A 22,923-nucleotide genomic window follows, 5' to 3' on the forward strand; every position below is an offset into this window, starting at 1 on the left:
GTACTTAATTCGTTCCGGAGGTCCGTTCTTAACCTGAAACTGTTCTTAACCTGAAGCACCACTTTAGCTAATGGGGCCTCCTGCTGCCGCCACACCACCAGAGCCCGATTTCTGTTCTTATCCTGAAGCAAAGTTCTTAACCTGAAGCACTATTTCTGGGTTAGCGGAGTGCGTAACCTAAAGCATATGTAACCCGAGGTACCACTGTAAAGCAAACCCTTGAGAAACTACATACCCGTACTTAATGTTTTGGCGTTTGTAGGTGCCTTGATCATTGCAACTGAGAATGACCAAGACTACACAGAGGTTGTGAAACACAAACAAAGAAGTAGAAGTAAAACAAACTGATGTATATTGTGCTCTAGGAGGCTTGGTTTGGTCAGAATCGAGTATACACTTCCAGAGTTAACACTAAAGACATTACTTCTGGTAAATGAGCTATCATAGCCACTAGAAGGCTGTGAAAATTTGTGTCCCGGGTTTTTTACTCATCTACCCATGTGCAACCAATTCAATGTTTACACAGGTGAATTGGGCATTTTCCTCTCCACACAATCACTCCCAAACATGACATATTACAAGTTCTGTGAACCACACAGTATCCATGGGTACAACCTTTGGTCATTTCTATTACCAAATCTGCAAAAAAACACAACATAAGATTGAAAACTGAAAACAACCCACACCAATACTCGCTGCGGGATGACGACGACTAAGGAGGAGGCGGAGCTGGAGCCACAGCATTAAGCTGCTAAACACGCCCCCCGGAGACACCTGGTTGGCTGCCTCCGGTGGGCGTGGGCGGCAGCCAGGTGAGGAGGGGCGGGGGCTAAGGCCCCCGGCCAGGGGCGGAGCTCGGGCTCCCGCCCACAACCACTCCCCTCTCTTCCAGGGAGGAGAGTCTTTACCAAATCTGCAAAAAAACACAACGTAAGATTGAAAACTGAAAACAACCCACACCAATACATGCAGATAAAACCAAGTCAGATGTGGAAGCTCCACCACCCCCCCCAAAAATTCAGGGAATGGTAGCTTGGGAGAGGGGTTCTCTCTGTGGTAGCCTTTAAGTTGTGCAACTCCCTTTCCGCAGAGGTGTATCTAACACCTTTACAGAAAGGTGCTTTATATGCAGTCAGACTACTGATCCATCTCAGGATTGTCTGCACTGACTGACAGTGGCTTTCTAAGATTTCAGAGAGGTTTCTCTTCCAGTCCTACCTGGTGCTCCTGGGAACTTCTGGACCATGGCCCTCCCCCCCTCCCTCTTTTATATCTTCTGCTGCACACTTTACCTTCGCTTTGACAGCTCAGGTGTTTTTCTGAGACCTAGCTCTTCTGCTTTGTTTAACCTACACTATGCTAGCTTTGTTTGGAATTGTTTTACTTGTATGATTATATTGTTGTAACTCACCCTGTGACCCTATGGCAGCTAAAAAAATCTTACAGATAAAATGAAGGAATTTCCTCTATGCATGCCAAAAACAACTTTAGATGCGGGGGGAGGGGGGTTTCCAATGGTAGCGTAACACTATTGTTTCCAAGTTTTTCATCAAGAAGCCTTGAAAACTTCACGGAATCATAGCATTGCTGAGATAGAAGGGAAGGGCCATCTAGTTCAACTTTCAGCAGCAGTTATCTCAACGAAAGCATCCAGGACAGATGGCCATACAACCTCTCCTGAAAACCCTCCAGAAAAGGAGAGTCCACCACATGGGTAGGCAAACTAAAGCCCAGGGGCCGGATCTGGCCCAATTGCCTTCTCAATCGGGCCCACGGATGGTCCGGGAATCAGCGTGTTTTTACATGAGTAGAATGTGTCCTTTTATTTAAAATGCATCTCTGGGTTATTTGTGGGGCATAGGAATTCATTCATTTCCCCCAAAAAATATAGTCTGGCCCCCCACAAGGTCTGAGGGACAGTGGACCGGCATCCCTGCTGAAAAAGTTTGCTGACCCCTGGTCCACCCCTCTTGTGGGAGTCTGTTCAACTGCTGAATAACTTTGGTGCCCTTTTGATACTATGGGAATAACTTTTTATTTGCCCGTGCTTTTTAGTATCACCTTTCAGGTCTTATACTAGTACAGTGGTACCTCGGGTTAAGTACTTAATTCGTTCCAGAAGTCTGTTCTTAACCTGAAACTGCTCTTAACCTGAAGCACCACTTTAGCTAATGGGGCCTCCTGCTGCTGCCGTGCCACTGAAGCACGATTTCTGTTCTCATCCTGAAGCAAATTTCTTAACCTGAAGCACTATTTCTGGGTTAGCGGAGTCTGTAACCTGAAGCGTATGTAACCTGAAGCGTATGTAACTCAAGGTACCACTGTACTGTGTGTGGGTTTCAAAGTCTTGCCTTTCAGTTAAATTCTAACACAAGTTTACAGAGCCCTTAAAATCCATCCTAACATTAGAACCCATCTAAAAAAGTATATCAGTGCGGAAAAGCTTAGCTCAGAACAATTAACCTAAGCTGCCTAGAGCTATAAGCATGGGGAACAATTTCCTGGCCTCCAACATATTACTGCTACATGCCACAAAATGTAACATTGCACTGGCTTTATAATCTTCCACACTGCCAAGACTGTCAGTCACTGTATATAATTCATATATTTTTAAAAACTCCAGTATTAATGTAGTGGAATGTACTCATAGATTTACTGCATATCTGGTTCACTCAGTGTCCATTAACCTTGCTGATTTAGTGACAGAGAAAGTGTTTTCGACTCATAAATACCCATTTGAGCATGTGAGGAGGCAGCGAGGAAATCAAAGCTAATTTGCCTCTTTCAGGAAATTAGCTCTTATTTTAAAAGAACTTGCATAGCAGTATCCAATTAAAGATCCCAGAACTACAAGATGGTTAAGCCAACATAACATTCTTGCTAAGCGATAAGAAACGAAAACCAAAAGACAAACATGAAAGCTGAAACCTCAGTGGCTTTCCCCACTACTAAGACAGGACTCCCTCAAAGAGAAGTCAAAGAATGTGAAATATGGCAAGGTTCCTGCTGCAACGTATTTCAACCACCAGCTGCTACTCTGGGAAAAGTCCCAATGCTAATAGGAGTACGATGAGATAGATTCATTTCTAACACTATTAATTGATCAAAGAGATACTGGCAAGTTAAAATAGCTTCAATTCTCTGTGATGCAGACATTTAGAAGGCTCCTGGGAAGTCTGCAGCAGAGTAGAAGATCAAAATTTTGCAGCATAAACACAGTGGGAATCCTATCCACGAAAACAACATTGTCATACTGGCTTAAGGATTTATTATTTAGGTCCTGTTTATAAAAGAACAATCCGACTGCATTCAGGGAGACCTTGACTTCCATGTAAAAACCTCCTTAGCATGTGAAACAGCCATGTGACAGCCTCTAGAACAGGGGTCCTCAAACTTTTTAAACAGGTGGCCAGTTCACTATCCCTCAGACACAACTGGGACTGGACTATAGTTTGGAAAAAAGCTCATAATCTCTGTGCTTTCTGTTCTTCCACCTCATCAGCTCTTCTTGTCCTTGGACTGAGCAGAGGAGTGCTGTCTAGAGACAGTGAATCTGTTGGCTCTCTCCCCCCACAGTGCTTCTTCTCCTAGCTGTTCCCCATCCAGTATTTCCTAGCTTCTGCCTTCTGAACTATGTCCCTCTGCAAACCACTGTTCCAAATCTATATTATCCTCCTGCTCCTGGGAAGATTCAGGATCCTGATCAGGAGCAGGAGGAGGGGGAGGGGAAGGCTCCCATCATTCCTCCTCAGCGCAGCCCTCCTCAGCACGGTCCCTGACACCTGCCAGTACCTACTGAATATAGAGCAGCAGCACTCTACTGTAGATTGACTAAAAGGCCCACGGCTAGGATGTAGGGTTCTTTAGGTTGCTCACAATCCCCTATGATCAAACTACACCAGCTATATACTTTAACAAAACAATTTTATTCCTTCACAAAATATACATAAAATATTGTAGTCAATTTAAATCGGGGCTTCCCAAACTTGGGTCTCTAATTGTTTTGGACTACAACTCCCATCATCCCTAGCTAACAGAACCAATGGTCATGGATGATGGGAATTGTAACATAAAACAAAGGCGAAGCAATACAGTATAGTAAATTATATTTTAACATATTTCTCTGATTATCAAATTTTTTAAAAATAACTTTCTTGTAGGTGTTCCATAGTGATAGTTCGGTTTGGGGTGAGTGAGTAATTCATAAAGAAAATAAAAGCATGGGGTTACCAAAATGCTCTTAATCTGCTATCATCAGATTTATGTCTTTAAAAAAAATGTAACTCTTTCTTATAGCAAATGCTGTATTGAATTTATTTGGCAAAACCATACCGATTTCACTTCACAGTTAATGTTCTCATAAGCCAAGTTTTAATTTCGGAGGGTAGCACTTTCTTATTATTACGGTTAACCCTTTTTTAATATATAATTTAATGTTCTAAATTTCTTGCCACCTTTACTGAGATTGTGCAAATATGCTTTGCATATTTTAAAATTTAGCTCCCAATAAAAGTATCAGCAGGAATTAGGTGGCAAGTGTTCTCATTAAGATGAACCGTGCTAATTAACACCCAGAGAACAGCCACTAAACAAAGGAGATAGTCCCTATTTTCGCTGCTACTTCTGTCAGATGCACATGAATACTCTCAGCAACAGTAGAGAGAGCTTACAGGTATTCAAGTAGTTCTTTCCAAACCAATTTCACAGGCTTGTCTGGACAACCCTGCCACCACCCATCCTGCTTGAAATGTTCAATGAAGTGCATTATGACTTTAATTTGTTCTGTACCCCTTGTTTACTTTTTTAAAAATGGAAGGAGGGAGGGGAAGGTTTCATTACAATTCTCTGCATCTTGGAATGCTTTCCTCCTCCTTATTAGTCCCAATTTACACTTGCTAAGGAAGGCTCCTCAGACAAAAATGTTTGGCATGAGGCCCACATGAAGGGGAAAGCAATCTTTGAACTCAGAAAATGGAAGCAATCCAAAATAAAACAAGGGTTGCATTGTATTTCAGAAGCTTCTGCCTTGATCAACTGGAAGGCTCAAAAGAGTGCAAATGCTGATACTGGCCATGTTCAGACAATCAAATACTTTAAGGGCTGTCTTGTGGAAGAGGGAGCATGCTTGTTTTATCCTGCTCTGGAGGGTAGGACCCAAACCAATGGCTTCAAGTTACAAGAAAAGAGATTCCAACTAAACATCAGAAAGAGCTTTCTGACAGTAAGAGCTGTTCGACAGTGGAATGGTCTCCCTCAGGAGGTTGTGGACTCTCCTTCCTTGGAGGTTTTTTCAGCTGAGGTTGGATGGACAGGTGGGCGAGCGCTGAACCCGCCTTATCTGTATCATTTCTGGGCTTATCAGATCCTGACCAAGGAAACTGAGGTCATTTGTAAGGAAAGTCCTGTTCAAACTCAATGCGAGCTGTAAAATGGAGAAGGAAAAGACATGCGGATAAAATACACATGACTACCCTAATCTCTTCCAAAATAGGTTTAAACAAATTACTGTATTTTTCGGTCGATAAGATGCACCAGACCACAAGACGCACCTAGTTTTTGCAGGAGGAAAACAAGAAAAAAAAAATTCTGAATCTCAGAAGCCAGAACAGCAAGAGGGATCGCTGTGCAGCGAAAGCAGCGATCCCTCTTGCTGTTCTGGCTTCTGGGATAGCTGCGCAGCCTGCATTCGCTCCATATGACGCACACACATTTCCCCTTACTTTTTAGGAGGGAAAAGGTGAGTCTTATAGAGCAAAAAATACGGTATCTAGTGACAAACTGAAATATGTGAAATAAGAATCTGTACAAATATATTAGAAACCATAAGGAGGCAATGTAAAACCATTTCTCAGGTTATCAGCACACAAGAGTAATCCTTCTTCCTCCAGCAAGCTATGTAACAATTATCATAAAAATGTGAAATTACTCCTTTCAGTGGCATCATACAGGAATAAGATCACCTATTTAAACTGCAAGAGACTCTTTTTTAAAAAATAAAATTTGGTTAAAATACCATCTCTAAACCTGTATGCTAAAATCTGACGCACAGACCGTGAAATCACTAAAAGCTCATAAATGTTAGCTCTCTGTGCTACACACATCAATTCAAACAGGTTTCTTCACAAGTTCACAATGCCTTTTCCTGTACAGTAAACCTGGGGAGGCAAGTCTAAACCCATCGCAAACTAAACACATTTACTAGACCACCTGTGTGGTCCTTATGCACATACAAACTACAGCATGGAAACCCTACTATTCTCAGGTTTCAAACAGTTTTTGTGCACATAGGGACCATACAGGTGGTCAAGTGAAAAGGCATAGGTCAAGTGTCCAGGCCTTGGCACCAAGATCCTGCTTCTCACACACACCCAGAGCCCAGGGTTGTTGGAAGGTGGTCATCACAGAGACAGTTAAAACTGTGTAGTAGGTTGTTTGTTGGCGTACCATCACAATTACCTTTTGATGTCATCAACCCACTGCATAGTATCAGTTAACAGATACCAACAATCTCTTGACCATTGTTAGAAACTGAGATGAAAGCTAGGAGCTAAATGGTACCTTAAACCTAGGTTGTGGGCGCAACAACGGAATGTCTAGGCGTGCTTTTTTTATAACAAGAATAGATAAAGGTAAAGGGACCCCTGACCATTAGGTCCAGTTGTGACCGATTCTGGGGTTGTGGAGCTCATCTCGCTTTATTGGCCGAGGGAGCCGGCGTACAGCTTCCGGGTCATGTGGCCAGCATGACTAAGCCGCTTCTGGCGAACCAGAGCAACGCACGGAAACGCCGTTTACCTTCCCGCCGGAGCGGTACCTATTTATCTACTTGCACTTTGACGTGCTTTTGAGCTGCTAGGTTGGCAGGAGCAGGGACCGAGCAACGGGAGCTCACCCCGTCGCGGGGATTCGAACCGCCAACCTTCTGATCGGCAAGTCCTAGGCTCTGTGGTTTAACCCACAGCACCACCCGCGTCCCAATATAACAAGAATACAAAGCTGAAAATGAATGAACTGCAGTTTTCACATGGTCTAGTCCTTCCCCTGCCCACCCCCCCCTAATATTCTTAAGAGGGTCTCTTCTCCAGTCTTCAGAGAGTAGCTGGAAGTGGGCAGAAAAAGGTCCTCCTTTCCTTCCACTCTGCAGTTTTAATCTGAAATCTTAGGTGCAGTACTGCGCCAAGAGCTCAGAAACTGCTCACGCTAATGAAATTCCCTGTCGCAAAATGCGCCTAGAACAATGGGAGTTTCAAACACTTCTCTTGACACAGCAGTCCTGTAGGACAAAAGGTGGAGGGAATACTTCTTAAGAATAGATAGAACTTGCCATCAGCAGCTTTTATAAGCGCTTGCATTAAAAAAATACAGCCATGTGCTTTCTTTTTAATCTGTTGCCTAATCAAACAGGTGCAACTTTTAAATTAACTGAAGCTTCAAAGTGCAATCCTATACATTTCTCCTCAAAAGACAGACCTGTTGAATTCAAAAGAACTTACTTCCACCCAGCAAAGTGTTTATAGGATTGCAACTTTTAGTTAAGTTATTAAACACTGTAAGGTAAGATAAGGTAAGGTAAGGTAAGGTAAAGGACCCCTGGACGGTTAAGTCAAGTCAAAGGTAACTATGGGGTTGCAGCGCTTACCTTGCTTTCAGGCCAAGGGAGTCAGCGTTTGTCCACAGACAGCTTTCCAGGTCATGTGGCCAGCATGACTAACCCACTTCTGGCACAACAGAACACTGTGATATAAGCCAGAGTGCACGGAAACACAATTTACCTTCCTGCCGCAGCGGTACCTATTTATCTACTTGCACTGACATGCTTTCGAACTGCTATGTTGGCAGGAGCTGGGACTGAGCAATGGGAGCTCAGCCCATTACGGGGATTCAAACTGCCGACCTTCTGATCGGGAAGCCCAAGAGGCTCAGTGGTTTAGCCCCCAGTGCCACCCGTGTCCCTTGTTAACACTGTAGTAACTGAACACACCTAATACCTCATCACTCTCTTTCTCCCCACCATTCACTCCTTATATCATTGATCTTTAAAAGAATGTGACACTTTACATTAGAAAGATTACTCAGGAATCCTTTTTATTCCATGCAGTATCCTCTCACTGTTCGCCTTCCTACATCCTTGTTAGAAGCCTTTTGTGGAAAAATGAAGCTCACCACTGTGACTAGAATCTAGGTTTGTTACAACCACGGAGCTCCAAAGGGGTTCCTCCTACAGCAAGCTGGTTTGCCCAGTTTGCTTCCCCACAAGTTGCTCCTTATGGACGACAGTCGAATGATCACAATTTACCACTTAATTACCTACCCTGCAGTCTAGGTCTGCCTAGCAACACTGTGCAATGTATACTCTGTGGTAGCTCTGTTTCCTTAATCTGAATTAACAAAAGCATGGGTTCTAGGTGCAGAAAAGCATTCACAGAAACATCAAGTCACCAAGTCTTACTCATAGTCCTAGCCTCTCTATTTTTTGTGCTCTCCCCTGCTCAAAATTCTGTTCGGTGAACCATTAATTTAACCTAACTATATTTCTAAAGTCCTACCAATATCACCAGGAACTGTGAAGCAGACAATTAAGAACGCCTGAGCAATTTTATTGCAGCACATCAATTTTTCCTACCAGATGTGCAAAGCTTCCAACCTGAATTCCATTTACTAATATTCATTATCTAATTCTGTTTGGCTCTTAAGTGACTCTGTATACACGATTATGACCAAGCTAAGCCTCCTAGAGCACAACATACATCAGGAAGCTTAGTTCCAGAATCCAGAGTTAACACTCAATATGTTGCTTCTGGTGAATGAGCCACCATAGCCGCTAGAGGGCTGTTAAAATTTGTGTCCCAGGCTTTTAAAGACTCATCTACCCATGTACTATCTGGAACTAAAGGGACACATTGATTGCCAGATGCCCCAGGTCCCCTATCCCAATACATTAGGCCAACCAATACCACAAAATAGTGGGCAAGCTTTTGAGTATTACACTCCCGCTGCACTGGCTGCCGACTGGTTACTAGGTCAAACTCAAGGTGTTTCTATTAGCATACAAAACCATCAGCAGCTGACTTGAAAGACTGCCTAAAGCCACACGCGGCCACTCTCCTGCTTCCATCTGCGGAACTGACACTTTGACAAGCGCTATATCATGTTCATGTAAGAAATCACTTGTAAGAAACCCATCTTTTAGTGTGCCAGCACAATTTCTCTGGAACTCCCTTCCTATTTAGTATTAGACAGGTCCCTTTGCCATTTCCAATGCCTGCTTTTTTAAAAAAAAAATTTAAGCCATCCTACTCAGATATGGAACTTTATTGTGCACATTTGTTTTTTAAGTTTGTTGATTTTATCAGTACTTTCTTATGAATATTCTATACTGTTTTTCGTAAACTGCTTAGACAACGGTTGATGCTATTATAAAGTGGCACACCAGTTTTGTTAAATAAATAAATAGTAGTCTATGTCTTGTGGAAGCTGTCGTTCCAAACAATGTACGGAGGGCAACAAGTAAGGATGGCTGCTCTAAAGTCATCTAGAAACATCATACACAATGACCCAGCTAAAAAAAACCAATAAAGGAAAAGGTAAAGGACCCCTGGATGGTTAAGTCCAGTCAAAGGCGACTATGGGGTTGCGGCGCTCATCTCGCTTTCAGGCTGAGGGAGCTGGCATTTGTCCACAGACAGCTTTGCAGATTATGTGGTCAGCATGACTAAACTGCATCTGGTGCAATGGAACACCGTGACGGAAACCAGAGTGCATGAAAATGCCGTTTACCTTCCTGCTGCAGTAGTACCTATTTATCTACTTGCACTGGCATGACCCAGCTAAAAAAAAACCAATCATCCCCACTAGGGCTAGGTGATGTATCAATACATAGTCCAAAATCAGTTTGAAATCAACAAAGCGATAATGTTTTCATAATATTTGACATGGAGATATATCACAATGTGTGTCTGTGAAGCCGGTCATCACTTCTCTCATGATTCCTGCTGCCCCTGTTGGTCTGGACTATAAAATAACAGTTGTAACAATATGTGAAAGGAAAGCAAAAAAATAAAATAACAAATGTATCCGTTTTAGACCCCTAAGTAGTCACAGTTGCCAATACATTATCCCACAGCCTTCTACATAGTTACCATATTTTTTCGTGTATAACACGCCCCTGTGTATAAGATGACCCCTATTTTGAGGGGACTCCAAATTAAGGAAATGGTCAACAGCATAACCTTACAATATAGTGAAATTAAAGTTAACATGTTACCATTGCTTGTTCCAACATTTTGCTGCTGTGCAGTTGCAAATAAATGCTCTCTGCCTGAAGTAAGAATAAAGCACATCTCTTAGCAATTTCAAAAAACACAGCATATGTAGAGTACACAAGGCAAATTATAAAACACAGTTGTGAACTGGGATCATTACTGTACTCTCCTATACCATTGGTAATTAAGGTGGCCTGACTTTCTAATTAGAGACCTTATCTTACAAATGCATACATGACTGAACACAAATTTAAGGCTTACAAGGTTTACAGAAAAATCTGGGAAAACAATTTTGCAAATCTGTAAAAATAATTATGACGCTAAACAGAACTGTCCTGTGCAATAATGTCATGTTTTCAACGTTTCTGACACTAGCTTATATCTTGGATTGGAGCATATGCTTCAGCATTCAAGTTGCCTATTAAAATTACATGTGTGAGCTTGCAAGAAGCAAACCACTAACCCATGAAACAAGGTGGATAGGGGCCACAAAGGAAAGCCAAAGGAAAGCAGGGAACAGAGAAGGGAGAAAGGAAAACCCAAACACCTGATTCCAGGACACAGAACAATTCATTCACTGGAACTGCCCTGGAACCTTTAACTGTTCATTGTAAATATGAGAGAAAGCTTGCCTTAGGGAGGAAGAGCCTATCTCCTAATTGCCAGAATGTGAGACTCACCAACCCCTCCAGTGCCTAGAGCAGGGTTTCCCAAACTTGGGTCTCGGTCTGATTTTGGACCACAACTCCCATCATCCCTAGCTAGCAGGACCAGTGGTCAGGGATGATGGGAACTGGAGTCCCAAGTTTGGGAAACACTGGTCTAAATCACAGGGTGGCAAGACCATTGAGAGAAAAATCAACTCTTCAGAGCAATGCCTAGCATGTACGTTTTAAGCAAGCAATACACACAACCCATGTGACCAAAACCATCTTTAAACTAAACAACAGTTCAGAAGCAGAGGCATTTTCCCTAAGAGTTCCAGTAACTCTATTCAATACTGAATCGTTTCCCAATAAACTTCTCAGTTTCTGCAGTAGTCTTGTCATTTTACAATCAGGATACTAGCTTTATTATTATTATTATTATTATTATTATTATTATTATTATTATTTGCAATCACAGCTAGAATGTCTCTTACATACATGAAAGTGAGTTGTGTGCAGTTCCACTCTCCTAAAGGCCTTTCTTGTGTGTGCATAAATGCACTTGCCACGAAACATTCCTTGGGAGGAAGAGGCTTTTAAGCCATCTCTCCACAGGTTGATTTTTCCCAGCAAAGCTTTTCAACTCCCAACTCTGAGGGGAAAAGCAGGATACTGTATAAATAAATAAAGAAAAAATGTTTATCATTTTTGCTGCCATCACTTTTTATGTATTAAAAAAACACACCAATTGCCAAAAACATTACTGCTGTGCACTACAGTATTTGAATTTTAAACAGACATTATTGCATTTTGGTAATTTAGTTACAAAAATGTCTGTATTCTGGTAGGAAAGTATAATGTATGCCATTTGACTAGATGAGTTCCAAATTATATTCCAATGCCAAATTGAATTCCCATCCAATATCAGCCAGCAATTATCCTTTTATCTGCCATTTTAAAATGTCAGCCTAACTATTCATAGACTGACAATTAATTGTTCTCTCAGGAGGTGCTCTTTTCCTCTCCATGTGTGGCTCTGCTACCCAGCAAGTATTTAAAGAGTTTTCAGTTTAATGCGCAGCAAAGGGTTCCCACAGCTGAGACTCCATATAACTTCATTATGTATGCAAATATATATTTTTCGATTTATATCCTGCCCTTCCTCCTGAAGGAACCCAAGTAATGGTAAAATGTTTAGAAAGAGCTACAACCAAGAACAGTTTTAAAACACTCTTTAAAACTATGAAAAAACATTCGCAACCAGTGATCTTGGGGCTGTTTTAATTCCGTCTCCCAAAATAAAGTCAATAATGACACCTCACTAGGGAAGGCATTCCACAAACAGGGAGCCACCACTGAAAAGGCACTACCACAAGTCACTGCCAACTGGGCAGCTACCAGTGGCACCACCACCACCAATAAAGTTTCATCTCTTGATCATAGGGTCATAGATGGTTGATATTGCAGGAGGCACTCTTTGAGGTACTCAGGTTTCAAGCCACTTAGAACAGGCATAGGCAAACTCAGACGCGGGTGGCGCTGTGGGTTAAACCACAGAGCCCAGGACTTGCTAATCAGAAGGTCGCTGGTTCAAATCCCCGTGACGGGGTGAGCTCCCATTGCTCGGTCCCTGCCAACCAGCAGTTCGAAAGCACGTCAAAGTGCAAGTAGATAAATACATACCGCTCCTGCGGGAAGGTAAACAGCATTTCCCTGTGCTGCATTGGTTTGCCAGAAGCGGCTTAGTCATGCTGGCCACATGACCCGGAAGCTGTACGCCGGCTCCCTCGGCCAATAAAGCGAGATGAGCACCGCAACCCTAGAGTCGGTCACAACTGGACCTAATGGTCAGGGGTCCCTTTACCTTTACTTAGGCAAACTCAGCCCTCCAGATGTTTTGGGACTACAATTCCCATCATCCCTGACCACTGGTCCTGCTAGATAGGGATGATGGGAGTTGTAGTCCCAAAACATCTGGAGAGCCAAGTTTGCCTATGCCTGATTTAGGACTTGATATGCTAGTACTAACACATTCGATTTGGCCTGGTAGCTCTCTGCCAGCCAGTGAAGCATTTTCAAGACTGGCGACACATGGTTCCACTGCTCTGCCCCAGTTACAAGCCTAACAACTGCATTCTGCACTAACTTGTCGCCATACGCTAAATGGAAGACATGTGCAATGGAAAAGTGCTTGCCTTTACCAAAAGAATAAAATGCAGTTCTTCCCTCAACTGGCTCTGGTGGCTGAGAAGCAGCTTCACAAAGGGTAGGGAAATGACAAAAGAAGGCTAAATTAATTTCAGAGCTGCATGAATGATAGAACTGATTTTTTAAAAAAATTAAATATTCATAACCCACAGAGTAAATTGCACATTTAGAAGAAAAGGCATTCCAGTCACTCTCGAACTGTTCACTGTGACTGTTGGTGGTCTATCTAGGATTTACTGGTTCAGTGGTGCTCCAGAAGTTGGGCATTTATAGGTTTTATGTTTCTCTTCTCCCAATTAAACATACAGATGTCTGAACTATTTACTGCAGAGCAAAGCCAAGCCTAAAGGCTTGCATCTGGAAACAAGGAGTTAAACTAGCATGCAGCTTCTGCTGGGGCCATGACCAGGGTTTCGCCGCGTGTGCACACGTAGAAGCGTTCTGCGTGCTTCGCGCATGAGCAAAAGCATTATGTGTGCTTTGCACACGCACAGAAGTGCTCTATTTCACTCTGTGCTTGCGCAGAAGCGCCGCTCTAGTTGTGGACTTTTCAGGGTGCAAATGGCACCCCGGAATGGATCATGTCCGCAACTAGAGGTACCACTGTACTTTCCTCCCTAAAAAAGCTCAACAACTTTGACTTGAAACCCCCAAAAAAGGGTAGATCGTTGCCAGTTTTTTATTCTTTAAGTAGATCGCAGTCTCTTGGGAGTTGGACATCCCTGCCATAGTACAAGAAGAGATTATGTGTGCTAACATCAAGAACAACTGTGCATTAGAGCACTGCGTGAAGGATGGACATTGACTGTCCATTCTCTCTATATTTATGGAGCCAGGGTAATACCTTGGTTTATCCCAGCACTTAATCCAATCATAAGTGAATGGCATGCAAAATGTTGACCTTGTCTTTACTGCCTTTAAGGTTCTTGCCTTGGACAAATCTGAACATCTGAGTTAACCTCCAGATTATAACCAGAGAACCATTTCAATACCCAAGAAGATATGGAATGCATGTTAAGAGGATTACGCCTTCCAAACTTGCAAAAGCAAATATTGCACTCATATGTTTGACAATGGAGATGTTTCAGATAAGCAAAATGTCCATTTAAAACCGTCAGCATATGTGGAAACACTATTACAATATTAAGGGTGAGTTACAAAGATGTATGTGGTGTACTAGTGGCAAGAGATGGACACTACACCTCCTGGCCCAATAACTACTGTATTGGCCCAAATATAAGCCAAACTCAAATATAAGCTACGCCTTTAAAATTGGAGTGGGGGAAATAAAAAATACCTAAATATAAGCTGCTCCATTGCTCCATTCCTCGCTGCTCCTGGCTACATATGCGGCGGGGGGGGGGGCTGTGTTTCCGCCTTTCCGCTTCCTCACCCTCTCCCTTCCCCACCTTGGGGGAGAGGGTGAGGGACTATGCAAGGGTCGGGCTCCACTTTGCTGCGCTCCTGGCGCTGTTTGCCCCCCTGGCTGCATAGCATAAAGTTGTGAATATAAGCCACACTTCAACTTTTCACAGTCGGAATGTGGCCCCCCACATTCTGACTATGAAAAGTTAAAGTGTGGCTCATATTCAGGCCAATACGGTAATCCACAAAACCCAACAACTATGTGTTGACAGCTTAACCACATACACACAAATAAAATTTCCCTTACATAATACCATCTATCAATTTCCAAACATTTTAAAAACATGTATCTTAAAACTAGCCCTACATAGCACCTCAGGTAGCACAATCGTTCAGTGCATCTGGCTGTTAACCAGAAGGTTGGTGGTTCAAGCCCACCCAGAGACGTCTGTGGGCCAGATTCCTGCATTTGTGGGGGTTGGACTAGATGACCCTTGGGTCTCTCGTCCAACTCTTTGATTCTATGATCTATGAAAATCAGACAAGCTGTAAACAGAACTGTGGATTTTATTCATTGGGGCATGTAAAAACATGATATTTCCCTCCCCTCCCCACCATAAACATGTCACAGAAATACACATAGTGGAATTGTCTTGAGAGTCCAATGGACTGCAAGAAGATCAAACCTATCCATTCTTAAGGAAATCAGCCCCGAGTGCTCACTGGAAGGACAGATCCTGAAGCTGAGGCTCCAATACTTTGGCCATCTCATGAGAAGAGAAGACTCCCTGGAAAAGACCCTGATGTTGGGAAAGATGGAGGGCACAAGGAGAAGGGGACAACAGAGGATGAGATGGTTAGACAGTGTTCTCGAAGCTACCAGCATGAGTTTGACTAAACTGCAGGAGGCAGTGGAAGACAGAAGTGCCTGGCATGCTCTGGTCCATGGGGTCACGAAGAGTCGGACACGACTAAACAACAACTGGGGGAGCGTTTATAGGAATTTTGTTTTGCTTCTGTCCTGTGCCTCTTCCCACTAGGGGGAAAACAATGCATGTGAACAAATGAAATAACATGTATACTATCCACCTTGCATGGGTATAGCAAGGACTTTTGTTGGGGGGGGCAAGACTTTCGTTGGAGGGCAGAACCGATGTGATTGGTCAGTTAAGTATTTATATTGTTTTACTTGATCTCAGGGGGAACATCTGCCCCCCCCTGCCCCCACCCAGCTATGCTCATGCTACCTTGGCTAGCAATGCTACCTGCAGCTGTGCACACTCTGTATGAAAGTCATTATTCACAAGTGTTATATACAGGTACCCTCTAAAAAAAAACCCCTTCTGTTTCTATTTCTTCCAAAGTGTCATCCATTTAGATAAGATCATCAACACAACCACATCAGGGGTCAACACAACCATTATCAAGTCTTTCACTCCTTTTAGCTCCACCAAAGCATCCTGAGATGTTCTGGACCAGCTACCAGAAACCCATTGACTTCCAGATGTTATTGCACTACCATTCTCATCACCCTTGATCACTGGCTATGCTTGTTGATGCCAATGGGAGCTGGAGTCCAAGGAAACCCAGAGGTTCCCAGGTACTTCACCCCCATCCCTGATCATGCAGTCTCAAGCCCTTTAGCAAGGGGGGTCAGTTATTGGACAACTGGGAACAGGAAATGTAGACCCCACCTTCTCCCTGGCTGGCAGCAGGGTGTGAACCGCTACTGCTGCCACAATGCCAAGCTAAAGCAAGTTCCTGAGATGAGCACAAGGGCCTTCACATTTGTGTGTAACATTGAAATTGAAAAGCTGCCTTCTCCTTTCAACCTGCTCCCTCAACATTGGTGTAAATGAACCTAATACTACCAGCTCAGCTTAATTTGAACTACAGCTCAGCATGCACAGTCGTAATGAAGGAGAAAGTGCCTCGGGGCGCAAACAGAACGCCTGGAGTCCACACCACTATGCAGCTATAATCAGCACTTATGCATTCAGGAGTTTCCAGGGCAAAGAACATAACTGCCTGACACCACAATAACAAAAAAAAGAGGAGAGGAATAACTTGCTGGGTAGAAGTTTCTTCCGAAAGATTTAACCACCGATTTCTATAGGAAGGCTTCCAGAGTCACAGCGACTACCTTGCCAGAAAGGCCGGCACGCCACAGGCAAACTAGTAGGCTTCTTCCTGACCACAGCAGGATTAGCGATAGCTCAGCAACGGAAGAACCAGACTGAAATACCCGTCAACATATGGGAAAATAATATCTGGGATACAGCAATGTCTGAGCATCTCGCCAGATAAAGGAGGGAAATTAAAGGCGTAACGAATAGACACCTTCCAAGAAACGTGGACCCCTCTCTTGAACTATATTAATGACCAAAAACAAGACCTTCCTATACCAACTGGTCAATATTCTCAGTGGAAGGGTTACGCCAAGTAATATGTTTGAATACTGAAAGTGTAAAGTGTATGTCTAGAGCAGTGGTTCCCAACCTTTTTTTTTTTTTTTTTGGCCATGCCCCACCTAAGCATCTCTAAAATCCTGACCCCTCCCCCCCGTAGACATATAATTCTTATTATTCAAAAAGTGAACTACAGTGGTACCTCGGGTTAAGTACTTAATTCGTTCTGGAGGTCCGTTCTTAAGCTGAAACTGTTCTTAACCTGAGGTACCACTTTAGCTAATGGGGCCTCCCGCTGCCGCTGCGCTGTCGCACCGCCGGAGCACGATTTCTGTTCTCATCCTGAAGCAAAGTTCTTAACCTGGTATGCAACAACAGCAGCAAGAATACTTATTGCAAAGTATTGGAAGACACAAGATTTACCCACCCTGGAAGAGTGGCAGATGAAGGTAATGGACTATATGGAATTGGCGGAAATGACTGGCAGAATCCGAGACCTGGGAGAAGAGTTGGTGGAAGAAGAGTGGAAGAAATTTAAAGACTATCTGCAGAAATATTGTAAAGTTAATGAATGTTAAAATGATGTTGGATTGAAAATAAGTGGCATTAGCAACAAAGTTAATAAGAATATGTAAAAATGAATTGATAATGGATGAAAATATAGAGTTAAAAAATGTTAAGATATAGAGTTAAGATAAATGAAAGAGGGCAAGGATTTGCTGATTTGATTATGTAAATGGGAATACAAAAAGGGGAGGTGTGAGGAGGTCCAAGAAACTAGCAAAGGAGTTTAAAGTTATGAAAAACGGTTTGTTTGTTTTTAAATTTTTCTTACTTTTTGTCTTGTCTTTTGTATGTTGTATTTTTTATTTTTATTTTTTCTTTTATGTATTTTTGTATTTATGCTTTTGTAAATCTTTAATAAATATTTCTTTAAAAAACAACAAAGTTCTTAACCTGAGGTACTATTTCTGGGTTAGCGGAGTCTGTAACCTGAAGCGTATGTAACCTGAAGTGTATATGTAACCTGAGGTACCACTGTGTTATTCATGTGGAGAAAGCCTAAAAGGCCATTAACTTGGTCTAAATAAATTTCCAAATTGTCCCTCTTAAAAATCAAATTGCTCCCCTGTGGGGGATGTGCCTCGCGTTGGGAACCAGGGGTCTAGAGACAATGGATAAAACAAACACCATTAGCTGTACTGCTGGCTAAGTGTGTGATGGCTATTGTATTTGTATCTGTTTAAAAACCAATAAAATATTTGTGTGGTTGGCCAGCACGCTACCCTGGGTGTGATGCTGATCCACCCTGCTGACCCCCCTGCCCAAGAAGCGTCCATCTGTCTGTCTGTCGGTCTGTCCGGGGGCACCTCCCCTGCACCTCCGTCGTGCATGAAGCGCAACTCGCATCTGAGAAACTTGCTCAGAAGTTGAGCTGCCACTTTTTCGGCGGGTGTGCGCGAGCGCGCGCGCGCAGAGAGAGCAACCGGCTGCCCCAGCGGCTGCGGTTACCTGCTGATAAAGCCGTCGCCGTCGCCGTCGCAGGTCTGGAAGAGGCGCCTCATCCTCTCCTCCTCGCCCGTGCTGGAAGTGTCGCTGCTGCTACTCGCGGTGCTGCTCAGGCTCACCTCCACCACCACGGCCGGGGCGGCCGCTGCCGCCATCATGCGCTCTTCTCCAGGGGAGCAGGAGGAGGAGGCGGAGGCGGTGGCAACGTCCGCACAAGTCCGGTCCCTCGGAATTCTCCGTCTGTGCTTCCCTCAGCCACAAGCCCGTGTGTGCGCGCGCGCAAATCCGTCCCGGCCCTGCAGCCGTACAAAGCGCGAGGGCCACACAATGCAAACAAGGGGGTGGGGAATCCCAGGCAAGCGCTTCTCCTCGCCTCGCGCACGAATTCAGCGCGCGCCGCCTCGCGCGCCAATCAGCGGCATCCTGGGGATCCGGCGCGCCTTTGCAAGGAGGAGCAGCCGCCGCCCGCCCGCCCGCCCGCCTAAGCCACCTTCTTCTGGCGACGGGGTCGCGCGCCCCTCGAGGGAGACGCGGGAGAAAAAGGGCCGGAGCTTCTTCTAACGGCGTTTTGCAGAGCACCACTTGGGCTGCTGACCAGCTAGTGGCATAGAAGGAAAAAAACCGCAACTCGCGACTCAGACCCGACGAGGTTCCCAGATTTGGCTTTGAGCAAGTTCTCTTGGTCCCCCCCCCCCAAAAAAAATCCTAGCCTCTGAGGTCAACGCAGCATTCATTCATTCGAAGCACAAACTCTCAAAGCGAATCACAACCAAAGTGGCATCAGAAATAGAAGTCATTCTTTACCTTCCCCGCATTTATTTATTTGATTTATAATACAGTACCGCCCTTCATCATAAAATCTCAGGGCGGTTCACAGAATAAAATACAGGATAAAAACAAGTAAATAAGTAAAAACAAAACAGCAAAAGAATAACTCCCACATTACCCCCCCCCCCCAGGCTCCTTCCTTGACGTGCAAGGTACCCCTTGCCAGGTAAGATTCGCTAGGGCAGTGGTTTTCAACCAGTGTGATGTGGCACCCTGGGGTATGCAAATATGCATGGGGTGTGTGTGCCAAACTGGATCTTTGACCTGGGTGAAATAAAACCTAGTTTCACCCCCTAGCCTCCTCCCCCCCAGCCACCACTCCTCTTCTGGCCATGGGAGTGGAACTGGCTAGGGCTGGAGCCAGGTTTTTCCCCTCCTACCCCTGCAGCCAGGGACCTGGCTTATTAGACTACAGTAAAGTATAGTGTAAACATAACTTTTACATGCACTGGGAAATAAATAAAAAAATGTGTGATTACTTGCTTTATTGCGGTTGTGTGGAACCAAACTTGCAATATCTCCAAGGTATGCCTGTATACCTACATCTTAGGACAGGGGTCACCAACCTAAGGCCCATGGGCCAGAAGCAGCCCACAGAGGTTGTTTGACTGGCCCACAAGCCGCCCCCGAACCGAGTTGCCCACTCGCGCACTGCACTAAACCAGCACAGCGTGGTGCAGGGACTCACTTCCATAGTGCCAGAAATCGCGTCTGCGCATGCACAGACGCCGGAATTGGTTGGTGCGATCCAGCCCACAGAGGGATCTCCGTGGGGCCGATCCGGCCCAGGCAAGATAAACCTTGCTGACCCCTGTCTTAGGAGAACACGTCATGCATCTGTACTGTAATCCATGAATGCTTTTGTCATTAAAAATGTTAATCTGTAAGGTATCGCAGGACATGTTTTTGTAGCAAACTTTGCATTTCTCATTCAGGTCATATATTGGATGGAGAATATTTCTCTAAAATGTCAAATAGATATGACAACATGTTATATCATTCTTGTTTGACTATCAGGTGGTTTAATTAGGTATTAGCAGCTGGCAAGCTGGACATCTGACTGGGACTGACTGTTGTCAAGGGAGCACAGCCTGGGTCACTGCTCTCTCCCTGCTGACGCTGTGTTACAGCCCAGTGGAAGAATGCAGAAGCAGCAGCGAAGACGCATAGCATCAAAAGCAGAGTCCCCTCACTTGGGGCCTCCAGCAACCTGGCACTGGGCCTGGGTTTTGTTTACATTAATAAACATTTTCCTCAAGTACAAAAGTTTCCCCAGATCTCTTATTTGCTTCTTCTGCCAAGTCACTTCGCCTGACTCAGTTCTGTTTAGCGAAATGTGCTAAATGTGCTAAACTGACCGAAAATAGTCACACTGATATTTCACAGGTCTAATCTCACTCAGTGTAAATCAGCCAAAGCCCCATGAACATCTTTTGTATTCTGAAGTGGTGTCCACTCTCTTATCTCCAGCCAGCCAGAACCTGGTACGTTTTATTTTCCTCAGGTCAGACTAATTATTTATTTCCTGCCCTTCACCTTAAGCTTCCAGGGCAGATTACAACATTAAAACATGTTTAATCAACCTACAATCATAAAAATAATGTCCTCTCCTGAGCCATCACCAACCCAAGTCTCTGAGGGCAGAGGAACTAGCAAGAGCCTCCCCTGAGCCAATTTTGTTGTACCTGTAAGAGACAAAAGGCCCATAACTTTCGACATACTCCAATGCTTTAGAAATGAAAAACAAGTGACTTGCTAACATCTTTGGTTTCTCTTTGATAGCACCATATTTTCAATTATACCCTAGAATTTGCCATGAACTAGAATTCTACAATCTGCTATAAAATTAGGTATAAGAGCAATTCAAATTATGGGATCCACCTTATTGTGTGGCAGTTACCACACAAATAAATGCATCAAACTATTTAAAAATGATCCACAGATGGTATTTAACTCCTAGTAAATTGGCTAAGATCTACAAATCAGAAACAGATGCGTGTTGGAAATGTAAAGAAGTGGAGGGAACCTTTTTTTTCATATGTGGTGGACATGTAAAAATGTACAAGTATATTGGGAAATTGTTTATAATGAGTTGGAAAAAAAATGTTTAAAATTACTTTCCCAAAAAAACCAGAGTCCTTTTTATTGGGAATAATCCAGACAGAAATTCCTAGGTGTCGGAAAAAGTTATTTATGTATGCTAGATCTGCGGCCCATGTTTTGTTAGCCCCCAAATGGAAAGTGAGCGAGGTCCCAACTAAAGAGGATTGGCAAATTAAGTTGACAGAATATGCAGATTTAACACATAGAATAAGAGGGCAAGAATTTCGTATATTTATAGAAGAGAGGAAAACATTTATTGAATATATGGAGAATAACTGTACACAGCTGAAAATGCTGGCAGCATTAAGATAAATTCAACAGTGTAAATAATATTTGATATAAAAGTGGAAAACTGGTTTGAATGGTTATAGTAAAATATGCAGGAATGTAGGATATGTAAAATGAACCATGGAAGGGGAAGAAGGGAAGGGCTGGTGACATCTGGAGGAGGAGAATCCAGGGGTCAGAGGTGGGGAGAGGCCAACACTCAGTTGGGAGGGCTTTCTGCCCCTTCATTGCTAGATGTCACAGAAAGGGAGGGGAGGCCATCTGAGTCAGCCTCTGGGGTGGGGCTGTAGGGGGCAGAGGTGGCAGGAGAGTCAGAGGGACTGACTCAGATCCAAAACAACTGCAGGAACGCACACTTGTAAGCAGGGCTGTCAAGCATATGCAGCGCCAGGGTGCAAAGATCCACCCGGCGCCCCCCCCCCAGGTTGCCCAGTCCCAGGCGTGCAGGAGGGCAGAGCCGGCCGGCCGCCTCAGTGTCTCGCTGGCTTGGTCACCCCCACACTCGCAGCGCAGAGCCACCCGCAGCAGAAGAGCCCACCATGACGCTCTAACCGACGGGCAGGCTCTTCCCTGGACTCAACTCTCAGGCCCCGGACTCTCAGCCTGGCGCCCCTGAGAGCCCAGCGCCCAGGTGCCCTGCACCCCTAGTGCCTATGGGTAAGACGGCCCTGCTTGTAAGCACAGTTTTCTTGCTTGGGGTGAGTACCAGACTGGTCACATCCAGCTTTTAAAATGTCAATTTAGAGGTTGTGTATCAAGTATTGGAATAACATATTAGCTACTGCCTAGCAGTTTGAAAGCACGTCAAAGTGCAAGTAGATAAATAGGTACCGCTCCAGCGGGAAGGTAAACGGTGTTTCCATGCGCTGCTCTGGTTCGCCAGAAGCGGCTTAGTCATGCTGGCCACATGACCTGGAAGCTGTACGCTGGCTCCCTCGGCCAATAAAGCGAGATGAGCGCCGCAACCCCAGAGTCAGCCACGACTGGACCTAATGGTCAGGGGTCCCTTTACCTTTACCTAGCTATGCATCTTATAACTTTGCTTACAGACTTCTAAATCTTGTGTCCTGCGCTTTGGACTAAAGCTGAGACTGTGAATGAAACTTTTGGGTTGCTACAAACAAACACACATGGATATACCTTCTCCGCTCAAATGCATGGCAATTGCAACCACCCTACATACCTTGAGCTCACAGACAGCATCTAAACACCAAGGAACCATGCCACCAGACATGGGTCCATGGGAAAGAAAGCTTTAATGCAAGCAGGGAGGTGGGCACCCAAGAACAGAAGCATGCAGCAACA

General features: G+C 44.2%; 1 protein-coding gene across 2 annotated transcripts in view; it reads right to left on the reverse strand.

Annotated features, from left to right (window-relative positions):
- Window positions 1-18,800, reverse strand: part of MCC (MCC regulator of WNT signaling pathway) — a 212,321-nt gene extending 193,521 nt beyond the window's left edge. Inside the window, exon 1 of one of the 2 annotated variants that reach the window (XM_053408630.1) lies at window positions 18,403-18,800. In XM_053408630.1, the coding sequence (XP_053264605.1) occupies window positions 18,403-18,557 (155 nt within the window). In that variant the 5' untranslated portion in view covers window positions 18,558-18,800. The remainder of the gene's footprint in view (window positions 1-18,402) is intronic. The other variant, XM_053408632.1, reaches the window with a different exon arrangement.
- Between the last annotated feature and the right edge of the window lie 4,123 nt (window positions 18,801-22,923).

This window comes from Podarcis raffonei, chromosome 11, assembly GCF_027172205.1.
Source record: "Podarcis raffonei isolate rPodRaf1 chromosome 11, rPodRaf1.pri, whole genome shotgun sequence".
NCBI classification, from domain to species: domain Eukaryota; kingdom Metazoa; phylum Chordata; class Lepidosauria; order Squamata; family Lacertidae; genus Podarcis; species Podarcis raffonei.